The 14262-nt window shown below is 36.5% G+C and overlaps 2 protein-coding genes across 5 annotated transcripts in view; both read right to left on the bottom strand.

The window, feature by feature from the left end:
- Nucleotides 1-10673, bottom strand: part of LOC137194613 (receptor-type tyrosine-protein phosphatase N2-like) — a 251576-nt gene extending 240903 nt beyond the window's left edge. Inside the window, exon 1 of one of the 2 annotated variants that reach the window (XM_067606684.1) lies at nucleotides 9924-10673. In XM_067606684.1, coding sequence (XP_067462785.1) covers nucleotides 9924-10020 — 97 coding nt within the window. In that variant the 5' untranslated portion in view covers nucleotides 10021-10673. The remainder of the gene's footprint in view (nucleotides 1-9923) is intronic. The other variant, XM_067606682.1, reaches the window with a different exon arrangement.
- A 1160-nt stretch (nucleotides 10674-11833) lies between these two features.
- The window catches only part of esyt2a (extended synaptotagmin-like protein 2a), a 63918-nt gene continuing 61489 nt past the window's right edge, over nucleotides 11834-14262 (bottom strand). For all 3 annotated transcript variants that reach the window (XM_067606689.1, XM_067606691.1, XM_067606690.1), the window contains one exon: nucleotides 11834-14105. In XM_067606689.1, coding sequence (XP_067462790.1) covers nucleotides 14060-14105 — 46 coding nt within the window. In that variant the 3' untranslated portion in view covers nucleotides 11834-14059. The remainder of the gene's footprint in view (nucleotides 14106-14262) is intronic.

Genomic DNA, 14262 nt, shown 5'->3' on the forward strand with positions numbered 1-14262 from the left:
ACTGTCCCCTTCAAATGAACTAATAACTACTAAATATTGTTTTTAACACCCCTTGTTAATCAATCAATTTGTTTGTGTACTCATATAACATGTAAAAGTAGTCGTGATGTCTCCATCCTTGGCCTCTGCCTCTCTCAGTCTCATTATAAGATAATACAGAATAGTGGACTTCTGTCTCCATTACAATGACTGACTTACTGTATTTTTCTTCAGCGTTCTCCTCTAACCTTCTCCGCTTTCCACTTCACAATGTTATCTCTGTGTACATGTTTACATCTCGTGACAGTTGATAACGAGTCGGGGTCGCAGACTAAAGGAAAAGGACCGAGCCTTTTAAAAGCTCTTTGAAGTTTTATTTTTAGTTTGTCTACAGGCTTCAGGCTTTTCCCATGGCTGATCAGAAAGGGAGTTCTTAATTAGTTGTCTTTGTGTCGTCTATCTATCTGTGTAGGAGTCATGTGCATGTTTTCTATAGTGTGTAGAGCCTTCACTGTTTCCTTTGTTTATTTTAAGATCCATTTTTTTTTGGGACTCAGCTCTGAGAGAAATGATAAATCATGACAACATGCCACCTGAAAATTAAGAAGAATACAAAGAGGATGATCTGGAAGCAAAGGCAGCATTTGATCATTTTTATTCTGTCGCAGTAGAGCTGAGGGAAATCCATTTCTCAATTAGTAGGTGTATGTGTGAACAGCCCTGCTTCAATTGGCAGTAATCTCTCTTTGTCTTCCCCCTCCTCTGTCTCCTGTAGCAACAAAACCACCGCCTCCATCACCTCCTCTCTTATCCTTTTATGGCTTTCCTCTCATCCTCCTCTCTTCTTCTCCTCCACTGGTTGTTGAAAGCGGCAGCATTGATCCATCCATCTGGTCGAATGAGGCAGCGGAGCTTTGTGTTTTCAGAGCTCTCCTTTACTGTAGATACTGGCTTCCTTCATTGTACACTGTGTTCTGTGCAGACTGTGGATTATTTCATTTTTCCAACAAACGACCAAAGTTACACTCTTCCAGAGCTGCAGTTAATCACCTGAGATCATGAATCATGTGAACATTATATTTGTCCCCTAACAATGTGACCACAGCATGATTTAGAAGAACACACTGATTTAGAAGAGTGCAGATCTCTGCCAGATGTGTCAGGGGATATGTATAGTCTCAGTTTTCTTTAAAATGCATAGAATAGTTTGATGGTATTGTAACCGACCTAACTGCATAGCCTAAACATAATAATGTAACAATAAACAGGACGTTAAGTCCAAACTTCTCAATTTAAACACTTCTCCTAAACAAATTAGAGTTGAATCTCACTCAGTTGTCCCTCCTGGCTCCCTTACAGTCAAGATGGTGGCAAAGCTAACGAAAACAGGGATTTATTCATCTCACATCGTGCCTAACTTCAGTGAATCATAACATATCAAGAATGGAATTAATCTGCAGACGCTCCGGTTCAAGATGAGACCAAACTTTTCTATGGATTTCAGTTTTTGAGCTGTGACAAAGGTCAAAATGTGGCCTGCAACAGAGCTGTTTTTAGCCCGGCTGATTGCCGGAAATGCCTTTAGCTGTGGTTGTTTATTACTGTACTTATTACTGTTTATTACCCCTACTGGCCCAGTTAAGAGGAGTGAGGATTTTGCTAAAAACATATCATTTAATTAAGCTCAGTTCATATATATATATAATATTTTGAGCTCAGAAGGACACCTGTGTCTTTTTATTGTTTGTATTGTTCTTTTTATTGAGTTCCAATGATGAGTTAATTAATTGATTGACAGAAAATTACAGTAATTGCAGTTTTCAATTAATCACTTTGAGTAGTTTTTTAAGAAAAAATGTACAAATTCTCTGATTACAGCTTCTAAAATGTGAATATTCTGGTTTCTGATGATACTAAACTGAATGTCTTTGGGTTGTGGACTCTTGGTCAGGACAAAACAGGACATTTAAGGATGTCACATTAGGCTCTGGACATTTCTCACCATTTTCTGACATTTCAGACCAAATGACTAATTGATTAATAGAGAAAATAATCTACAGATTAATCGATAATGAAGATTATCTTTAGTTGCAGCCCTGGTTTTCTCAACTCTATCAGTTATGATAACATTATGCACACCTAAATATTTGATGAGATCTGGGAACACGGGTCGGTACGGGCATGTCTCCACTGCAGCAGCTGGAAACTGGGCAACAGACTTGCAACACCAACTGAGCAACTATCCTGCACAGAACTTCGACTCAAGTACAATAATTACAATTTAAATATACTGTATATTATAAATTATTGGCACTTGCATCACAACTACAACAACCAAAGATGGCACCACCATGGAAGGATATATGAAAAGATGGTTATAAGTTTAAAACTAAGGTGATTTGCTTGTAACCAGCAAATGTTTACCTGTTACATACAAGCAGTCACATGTAAAATATGTTTACATACTGCTAGCCATGCATGACTCAAACAAGCTGTTTTATGTTCAAGACTCGACTAGAAGCTCCTGAGTGAATCCAAACAGCACCAGGTGATTCAGCAGGAAGCACTGAAACCCTGCAGGGCCAAACAGACGCATATCAGTAGAGATAAATGCTCAGAACAGATGTGGTTTCACCTGTGCAGTGAGAGGAAACCAGAACAGGAGGAGATATCAATCAACACAGCCAGAAACAACAGCCTGTAGCAGAATCAGGGCAGCATTCAGCTTTTCATTACACTTTCAGTTTCTGAACTCTTTGAACACTTGCAGATGCAGATTGATCAATTTATGGATTAATCACAAGTCAATCCAGTCAACACCAATAAATGGGATCCTCTCACAGCACTTTTTTGTGTGATTTCCATCATCACAGAAGAATCCACGCAAGGGTTTTATGTAAGTGTAGTGGGTGTAACTCACTGTGTTGTATAGTGGGAAAGGACCCCAAAAGCACCACAGATGGAAAGGCACCATGATCCAAGAAACAAAATGCTCCACGCTAGCTAACGCGGTCTAAACCCTAGACTGTATATAAATATGGACCGCTATGCAAAAGTTAAGCCAAAGTATCTCGTTTCCAGGAGCTGCCATCTTGCTAATATGACATCATTTAAAGTTCTGATCTATGCTGCAGCCAGCCACCAGGGGGTGATCGAGATGTTTTGGCTCCATTTTTATCATCATCTTCATATACAGTCAATGGTATAAACAGTTCACTTTAGCGTTACAAGCTACATGGCTGCCCTAGCACACACATGCCTCATTAAACTTAACTTCTTGTAAGTTTATAAATTAAATAAATGAAACTGTAAGCTACAAAACACAAAGTAAACGCGTACTTCCCCAAGCCTAGAACAAAATGATTTAACTTCGGCAAAAGTGCAACACAAATCAATCGCAAAACAATTTTAGCGATTAGGCAAATGTAAAGCTAACGTTAACTTCCCCAAAATCCAGTGAAGAGCGGGACAGAACCGCTAATGTTAGCAAAAACTCTGATAGCATTCAGGAACGCCTTCCACACGGTGGCGAAATACTACACGGTGGATGTGCTAGCCGTGAATAGGGCATTTTTATTTATGAAATGCCACAAGCTAATCTAACCTAGTTAATAATATGCTCATTGGCTTTGGAAGTAACTCTGTGTTACTGCTGTATGTATTAAGCTAATTAGCCAGACTGTTTGCAGTGTTGCCCCATGCACACCGCTCAGTTTGCAAAATTTTGATTTAAATCACAAATTAGCTGATTAATTTTCTGTCGATTAACTAATCCTTAATCTATTAATCTTTGCAGCTCTAACTAAATCTACAAGATTACCAATCTGATCAGATATTTAATGCCAGTCTTTAGTATTTGACAGTTTTTTATACTTTTTGATAGTTGGTATCAAAAAAGGCATCAAAGATCACTAAATGTATCTGATTTAAATAAGGAAAATAACATTATGGGCTCTACAACTGGAATATGTTTCTGACCAATCAGATTTCTCCACTGCTGTGACATAACAGCTTCCATACACCTGCCCCTGTCCATGTCCTATGTCAATACGCATTACAGCACAGTTACAGTTAACCACCTCAGCAGCTCTCAGCCCTTTCCTGACCCATCCAACCAATCAGCATGAATAAAATGTTAATGAGTGTTGCCATGGCTACGGTCACACCAGGCAAACCAGCGGTGACCTTCTCCAGGTCCAGGTTAATGATTAGGAGTCCTGAAGCTGAATACAGTCTGTGGTTCAAATCCCAGGAGAGAAATTCTGGCTCACATGAGAGACACAGAGGCTTTACAAGGAAAACACACTGAAACAATTACAATAATAAAACATAACAAATCACTGTATGGACAAACAGCAGCTGACAAGCCCAGAGAGAGAGAGAGATAGCAAATGGATCACTGAAGAGCAACTGAGAGTCACTTTATTCATTTATGCATAATATGTGATGCCTGTTGAGTGCAAACTCACTCTATAGAGCTGTTACAGCTAAATTCATTTTAATTTTAAAGAAGAAGGCTGTTAAATATACACTTAATGTAAAAATACTCAATACATTAAAGGGTACATATCATGCTTTTTGTGATTTTCTGTTATTTATATACTGTTATGATGTTGCATATCTATGCTAAACATGGTCAATGTTTGAAAACTTTAGGTTAACGTATGTAGAAATGCTCCCTGCAAGTCAAAAGCCAGGGCCTCAACCTGATCCGAACGCTTTGTTTGTGACAGTTTTTTCTACCATGCCATCATTGGCTCGTTGCACATGCCTATAAACGGCCGTCCATTACGTAGCCTCAGTTTTTAAAGTTGTTGCAAAGGTTTTTCCATGTGTTCTTCTTTTTCGTCCGCTCTCATATATTGGTTTGAATATGTATGGATGTATTTGAGAAGTTGACATTTCAAGTAAATTACGAGAATAAGTAGTGAAATCCTACTACTATAGTTTGTTGACGTCGCCTCCAGAGCCGGGGGAAGTCTGCTGAGGAGCAGCTTCCATGAGCTGGCCAATCAGAACAGAGCGGGCTCATCGGGAGGTGGGCCTTAAAGAGACAGGAGCTAAAACGGCCTGTTTCACACAGAGGCTGAACTGAGGGGCTGCATAAAGGTCCAGTATAAGATAAATAATTAGTTTTTTTAACTGTAAATAATGCAAAGACATTCCAGTAGAGACCCAGAATATAAATATAGACCCGGAAATATGCATGATATGCCCTCTTTAAGAGAAGTATTAGCAGTAAAATGTACTTCCGTACCCTGGTACATATCAATACATCAATAAAGTTTCATTAGAAATATGACAATTCCCCATTTGAAGTTATCACACATAAAATGCTGTTTCATATCATGTAAGATATTTGAAAATCACTTGTCTATATAATGTCAATTTATCACACGTGAAATGGTTTAATAAACACATCATAGACCTGATTTTAGAGGAAAAATATTATTTGCAGGCCTTATGATATCAAAATTTAAAGATTTTGAAATTACATACTGAAAATCCCAAGTAGCATTTAATATTTTATGACTTCATTCTGAATATGAAATCTAACCTAAAAGGTAACCAGGAACTCCAGCTGTCAGACAACTGTAGCGGAATAAAAAATAAGAAAGAGAAGTAAAGTCGACTCAAAACAGAAATATTCTCGAACCAGAACCTCACTTGTGTACTGAATTTAAGTGAGTGAATTAACATCATTTGCTCTTTAAACAACAGCAATTTCTTATTGGATTCCTATTTTCAGTATAGTTCAAACTGTCCCAAAAATGGGCAAAATCACCTTAAAGGACGTTACCCTTTGAACAAGAGATGTACTTATGATATAAAATACATTTGGATGTTCAGACTCCAGAGAAGATGACCTCTTATCTTTGCAACTTGCATCACCTGTTCTACTGAGCCTGTGATTCGCTGCTAAAATACAGCAGAAAACAGAAAAAACTGAAAAACTGAAACCCAAAACCTAAAACCGGGTCACAGAGCTTCATCTGGGCAGCGTTCCTGCAAACTGGGGCTCCCAGTTCATCATCCAGCGCAAATATCCAGCATAAAAGAGAAACTAATGTTGATGATGGACGATGTAAGATACAATATTAAAGGCACATCTGAAGTACGGATCTGCAAAAATGTTCCACTTAACTAATTTAGTGTTTGAACTTTCTGTCCTCAAACCGACTTATAAGCTGAGAATAAAATAATGACACTAAATTCAGCAAAGGTTCATGAGGAAAATGTGAAATTATCTAACTGTTTGTCACTTTTGGTTTCAAACAACAGGATTTTAATCAGTATTTAATTAAGACAAACTCAGAATCAGAATTTTCACTTGTAGTAAGTTGCACTTTTAAAGATGTTAAACTGTTAAACAGACGTGCTGCTTGGTGTTCACAGATCACAGAGAAATCTGAAAAAATGTACAGAATGTTAATGACGTTCTCATAATATCTGTTTATTATAAACAAATGAAACGCATCACTTCCTGTACACAAGTGTACTTAAGTATCTTAAGCTAAGCTAAGTGTTTTGTTATGTCTTGTAGGACTAAAATACATCATAAAACAGTGAATGTGGTCACAGATTTATAATGAAATCTTCAATAACATGTTTAATTTTGCCATCAAATTATCCTTATTACACCTCAGTATTTTGATGTATTATTTTTTATTTAAACTGTGGGTCATGTGATTTTGGATTTCAGTTTTATGGTGAATGTCTAGTGTTTCTTGGGACCCTGTTGGAAAATACGTGTTTTCACTTTAACATGTTATCATCCCTTGGATAATGTTTTGTGTCTGTAATCTATAAATAGATCATATCATATCATAACAAAGACACTGAGAAAAGTCAATATTCTACTGTAACAAAGTCATCTGCTAGAGCTTGATTCAATATTTGATGTAGGAGTTGAGCTTCGCCTCTTTGAAAACAAGCACAAATACTGTGAAGAGTATATATATATTTATATATATATATATATCATAGCCATGAAATGAGTTTGTGCAACCAGCGTGAACTGGACACAAACTGGACATTTTCACATTTACCACAGAAAAACTGTTGTTATCGTTACGTTTCGGTCTTGATTTAAAAACTATAACTCAGAAATTCACTGACTTGCTCCCAGCAGAGTTGACTGCACATTATTTCTTTCCTTTCCAGTGCTGCTTTTTCTTAATGTCTAACATTAATATAAATCCCAGCATATTTGCATTTTGAGAGCCACATTTGAGCCATTAAAAGATATCACCTGAAATATTCAAAAAACAGGACGAAGGTCTATATCTGAATAGAGATATAGTGACAACTACAAGCATTAATACTCTTCTCAGGCAGAACAGAAGTCATTTTTGCAATATTTATCATCAAATATGCTAATTATAGCTTCTTATTCTATTTGTTATTTTGATCTTTTTCTTCTCACAGAACTACATCGAGTCTCTAGTATAGATCTTATAAATATCTTATAAATCTACGACAAGAATATTGCAGGTGTACAGCAGTAACAGGAAAGTACAACCAGGTCTGTATATTCTCATTACGAAGTGCCACAACGGCTCCCTGAAGGATCATTATAGGAACTGCTTAAATATTGTAAGGACGTTACGTGCACAAAGTCACTATAAAGTCACTTTTGATTAAAAAAATTCTAGTGTACCAGTCCCTTAAGGAACACTGCAAAACATTTATGAGGATATTTTCAACAGTGCATCCGTCCAGTCTTGAATAGGCGGAGCGACGCTGTCTCTGCATTTACAAAAAAAATCCACTTTTTGGCAACAGACACTCAGATACTTATCATGTTATTGATTAAGCAGTATAGACTAAACCCTTATTATACAAAGCACAAGATCCCAAAAACATATGTAGATGTGACCCTTACGTAATGTTTAGAGCTGATTTGTAATATTTTAATGTAGATAAAAGCAATATTATGATTGTCTGAGTAAGTTATGGTGCATTTTTCAATACCATGGTGATATTATAGGTGTGTAGTTACGCAGTAGGAGAGTTAAAGAGCAGTAAATTAGTAACATTTGGTCGCTAAAGCACAGACATGATATATCTAAGTATATGTAGACATGCTAATAAGCACATAAGCCTGTTATAGATGATATTTATGTGATTGTTTTCCTAAAAGAACGCTGTTGTTTCTATTTATAAGCGTCTAAATGGAGACTGAAAGATGCAGCTCGGTGCTCTGTGTTGTTTTGCTGCTGAGTCCGTTGTGGCTGCCATACTCTCTGTATGCTGGTTATGTAATCTGAAGGAGATAGGAGGAGGAGGAGGAGGAGGAGGAGGAGGAGGAGGAGGGTCTGGAAACCCAGCACACACACACACACATATACACACACACCCCTCTCTCTCAACACCAGTGTCTTCCTGCTCCTTCCTCCCTTCCTCTTCTCACCATCTTCCACATCACAATCTCTGCATCAGTCATCGTTGCAGACTCCGAATCTCAAATCAGTTGGGGAATATTGGATATCAGCTATTTATAGACGCTCTGCATGAGAGAAATTAATGTTTCTAGTCAACACACACACACACACACAAACATGCAGAGACAAACACACTTCCATATTTTCAGATCAATATCTGCCTCTATCTGTCAGGAGCGCGGAGCTGGAAACTGGAGAGAGCATGTATGAGCTCATTTTTCATTGCTTCGCACTGATGTTATCGCTGACGGTTGTCGCCGTGTCTTGTTTACAAGAGAGTGTTCACTGACTCAGAGCTGCCAACTGTATTTAATATTTGTTATTGTTAAATGTTATTTAGTATTCTTTTAGTATGTCAGTTCTATTCTCTTTTGTTGTGTTTACTCTTAGATCATTTAAATTATTTATTATTATTTTATTTTAAATTTAATCTATTTATTTCCACTGCACTACTTTTTAAATTACATAAATATTATAGATATACTAGACATCCTGTTCCTGTATTATCTCTATTTTTGTTGCTATATTTTGTTAGTAAGATGAAAAAAGAAAAGGGAGGTTTGTTATGCTTATGGCTTCAGAGACGGAGGCGCCGAGTTACAGATTGTGTACACGTGGTGAGATACTTTACTTTAATTACTTTACTTTACTTTAATATTAGTTTTCACCTGGTAAGTCTCAAATTACCACCACTGAAGTACACATTATATATATTGTATTTTTCACTTAATTTTATCTTATGTTTATTAATATTACCAAGAGGGTTTTTTCCATATTATATTTAATTTACATGTTTTTATGTTCATTTTATGTCTTTTTTTATGTGAGTCACTTGATTTAAAGCACTTTGAGCTGCATTTTTTGTATGAAAGTTATTATTAGTAGTATTTATATGTAATTATATTGAAGATATTTTAATTTAATGTATTTATGACTTATTATAAACATCCTAAATTGCTTTATTTAAAGAGATGTTGATTTATGCTTTATTTTATTATTACTCTGTTACAATTTCATTTCTGTAATTTGTTGATTAGTATTAAATTTTGTATATTTTTGTTCTGTCTGTATGTAAACAGTGCGTGTTTTAGTCTTTTTAAGTAATTCAAATTATTTTTTAAAAATATCTTTATACGTTTTTTCTTCAGTGTATATATTTATTTCCATTTGAAAATGTTTTTTTAAATATAATAATTCTTATAAACAGTCCTGACTGACACATACGGGCCTGCTTAGTACAATAATGGCTAATTGGAGCTGTAGTGTCTCCGCGGTGCGTCATGGTGCGTTTACGCTGCTTTGATCCGCTTCAATGAGGACTGGTGGGTTTATTCTGCTCAAACATATTACAGGGTCACTGTGTTTGTTTGTCCTCGGCTCAGGTGAATCAGTCCGCCTGCTCCTGACACACAAATAGTCTCCTCTATAGTCTGCAAGATGGCTCTTGAGAGCAAGCAGCTCCGGTTATCATCAAGGAAATAATCATCATAATTTACTCACCGAATCTCCTGTCAGCAGACGCGAGGAAGCAGCTTTGGGAAGCGAAGAAGAAGAAGAGGAGGAGGAGGTGGAGGAAGGAAGAAGCCAAAGGATCCATGTCTCTCCTCCTGGTTGTTGTCTCTCAGGTGTTAAAAGGCCATTTCTTCCAGCGGGCTTTGGCTCGTGTTGCTTCCCGGTCAGAGTGGCTCCTCCGCGGCTGCAGGAGCGCAGGAGCGGGTTGGATGGATGTCGGAGGAGAGAGAGGAGAGGATGCAGGGCGTTTCTGCTGCTGCTGTTGCTGCTGCTGCTGCTGGAAGAGGCTCGAGCTCTCTCAACGTCAAGGCACGCGCAGCCAGACACGCTGTTTCCGGAGTGTATTTTCAAAATGAAAGTCTGAAACATACAGTATGTTGCAAAGCTAACTGATTAAAGGACAAACACACAGTTTTTCAAGTGTGTCTTTAAAAACAACAGTCAGTTGTAATCATGCTTCCTGTTTATACTGGATATTAAAAGATCCTCTTCAAATGTGCTTTCAATGTAAGTGATGGAGGCCAAAATCCACAGTGTGTCCACACAGTCGTTTAGTGTAAAAATGCATTTAAAAGTTAATCTTTTATTAAGTTTTCTGTTTCTGTTTTAAGTCTTTGTGTTTCTCTGTTGAGCTGCAGGTGGAAGTATAGTAACAAAAAGAGGAACTTTGGCACTAAAAAGACTGTAACGTTGAAAGATATCTACTTGATTTGACTCATTTGGACGACTGAAGCTTCATATTTGCTTCAGATAAACTTTTAAATAAATTTTTGCACAGAAGGAGGACTGTGGATTTTGTCACACACACAGTCACAGCCTGATTTTATGGTTTCGGTCTCTGAGGTGTTCCCGTCAGACAGTTTGACCTCCTGTGCTGTGGTGTGTTCAGGTTCAGGTCAGACTGTCAGGACAGGTGTGTCAGTTGTTTGATTGTTTCTTGTCTGAAGCGCAGATCTGTTAAATCCAGAGAAGATCCTTTAAGACTGATTGTAAAGTTGCTCTGATTACTTATTTCCCTATGATGATACTTTATTCTTCCACTCCACTACATTTCAGAGGGAAATATTGTACTTTCTTCTCCACTACATTTATCTGACAGCTTTAGTTACTTTTCAGATGAAGATTTGACACAATGGATAATATAACAAGCTTTTAAAATACAACACATTGTTAAAGATGAAACCAGTGGTTTCCAACCTTTTTGGCTTTTGACATCTTACAAAAAGCAGTGTGTAGTCGGGGTCACATTTCACATGTCTATGAGTTGTTAACAGCTCCACCAAATAGTGATTTTTCCCTCTAAACTTCTCACATGCTTTCATTTCAATAAATGTTCAAATGATCCAATATTTCACCAAAAATCAAAGATTAGAGAAAAAGTCCAAAAACTGAATCATCTCACGACCCCTCAGATTTATCTGGTGACCCTTTGGAGGGGCCCTGACCCCTAGGTTGGGAACCACTGTACTAAACTATCTAACTGTATATAAAGTAGTTGAAACTAGCTCCACCTCCAGCAGCTACAACAGTAACATGCTGCTCTAACACTGATGCTTCACTATTAATAATCTAATGATGTCATATATAATAATATATCAGTCAGAGGGACCAAACCACTACTTTTACTGCAATACTTTAACTACATCAAGCTCATAATACTTATGTACTTTTACTTAAGGACTTTAACTTGTAATGTAGTATTTTTATATTGCTGTATTGATACTTTTACTTAAGTAAAGGACCTGAATACTTCATTCAAGACAGCCAAGTTGTACATTCAGAAACATAACACTGTTATTCATTCTGTTGCCTCCAACATGGCTACCAAAGCAAACATTACCATAATAATTATCCCTCCACAGAGATAAATACAGAAAGAACAGACAGAAACTACACGCTGCTGTACAGCTTCATGCCGCTTAGTCAGCCAAAGCTCTTTATTCATTTAAAAGACATTTAGGATTCTGAAACACGGGAAACATATTATAGCATTTTGTTGGTTCGTCTTACACATAAATGTCTCTGGGTCGTGTGAATTTTAAGGCACAAGATAAATTAAGAAGACGGAGAAGACAAACCCGCCTTTCAGAGGACAAACTTGACCCCAGAGGATCCGCTTTCAAATCTGATGGCTTACAGACAAACTTATAGTTTCATATAAAATAAATCACATGACAAGCCCGGCAACACAAATAAAAAATATTAAAAGACATTAAATGCGGAACAACACAGTCTACATACGGATGATATAAAATACTTTCTTGATGTGAACACGAGGCAAAGGTCTCTATTTTGTGTTTTGAAGGTCAAAGGTCACACTACTACTTCTTTATCAACACAGAACTGCTGCTCTTTGGCTGTGTAGTGCCGCATACATAATAACTGCATTTATTTAATGAGTTTAATACCAAGAAGTGCACAGTATACATTATGTGTTTGTTACAGATGTAAATCCCATGATTAATACCTTCTGAGCGAGTGCTGTAAAGTCAAAGCAGTGTTTAATATGATGTGCGTGAAAAAAAAAAAAGTGTATGTACACATAAACAAAAACAAAAAAAAAGGTAAATGTCATTTTCAACACGAGTTTTGCATTCAGGCTTCGCACACATTTTGTGTGTAATTCCGACAAATTAGACGCATCAACGTGTTGAAAATGACATTTTACAACAAGTTAAGACTACATGTTGATTCATAAACAAAACGTGACCAACTAATAGTGAGTGTAGCAGTGTTTACCTTGATAACGGCAAAAAACACTGTAGGAGCTCCACAAAAAAATGTCTGATTAGTCTGTAAAAATTTCAAAATTCTTCACTTCTTTAAAAGCCACAATGTGTAGAATTTTAATATGATTATAATTCAGATAATTCTGATTGCTTTTCTTTCATTTTTAATTTAGTTTTAATTTATTGTATGTCTATGTGGTCACAATTTTGATGCGACCACCAGAGAGCGCCAAAGTGCACAATTTAAAATTCTACACATGGTGGCTTTACTGTAATGATAATGAAATCATTCAATAGTTTAATTTGATGCAAGTTAATGTTAAAATTGAAGGTGATGTTTTATTATTATTTCTTGACACTTGAATTTTTAATATTTAGCGCTGTAAAAACAGATTTATTTTTTTTCTAGTTTAGATAAAATTACCCACTAAAACAGACATTTTTTTTCGTACATTTTAAGCAAATGTTTAAACTAAAATGATCCCCGACAGATTAAAAACACACAGATGTGCAAATATTCAGTTTAAAAAACAAACAGGTAACACTTTACATCGGCCTTATTTCAGTGTAACAACAGGTGTTTTATAGCAAACTAAACAAACTTGGTACTTACATCACATTTAACAAAGTATTTGTGTGTATTTCCAATGTTGTTCAGTTGGTTAATAAACATTTTGATGCAGTGAAATAAAGCCAGCATTTGTGTTACCAAAAAAAAAAATCAAATACTTTGCGTCTCTTTGGTGGCGTCTTCCCCCCTGCGACAGCCTACCTGCTGCTGCTGCACCCGCTTTGCATCAGAAACTTTGTCCAGAATGTTTTTCATTTAAAAAAAAAAAAATAAAAAAAAATAAAAAAAATAATCAAATAAAATTACAAACAATCATTTGGCCGAGTAAGAGACCACACCTCTCTCTCTCACGTTTCTAGAATACACCGTCTGTTTTATCCAGCATCATTGTACATATTTACAAAGTTGTACACCGTCGTTCTTTACTCGAGGCAGGAAACTGCTGCAACAGCAAAAAAAAAAATAGATTGTTTTCCTCTACAGCCGTTATAGTTTTCTTCTATAAATATGGAATATACACTTCCATCGCAGTACGTTGTGTAATATATAGTACTCTACGTGTTGTTTATACTCCCTTTAGTCTATCAGCCTGTCACTTCTTAAAGGGGAGGTTTGCCTTGCGACTGATGTGATTAAATGAATGTCAAAGCTGCTTCACTGATTCCTTTTTTTTTTTTTTAAAAATGATTACAAATAATGAAAATTAAAAAAAACAAAAAAACATGTTGTATTGTAGAATGAAGTGGAAGTGTATCATGTGGAAGTGTGGTGATATGATGATGATGATGATGATAGTAATGATGATGATGACGTGTCGGTGCTGTCTATAGTTGGTGAGGCTTCGTCGTGCCGTCTTCACTCAGCTCATACCTGCAGGAGCAGAAAGAGAACTTTACTTTACACACTTTCAGCTGTTTTACACAGCGTTTTATTAACGCAACCAGACTGACTCCCAAAACAATATTTTGTTAACGTCACAGGAGTCACGATGAAGGACTGCATGCAAGCAAACATCTCACCTGTCTGA

Source organism: Thunnus thynnus, chromosome 12 (assembly GCF_963924715.1).
Source record: "Thunnus thynnus chromosome 12, fThuThy2.1, whole genome shotgun sequence".
NCBI classification, from domain to species: Eukaryota; Metazoa; Chordata; class Actinopteri; order Scombriformes; family Scombridae; genus Thunnus; species Thunnus thynnus.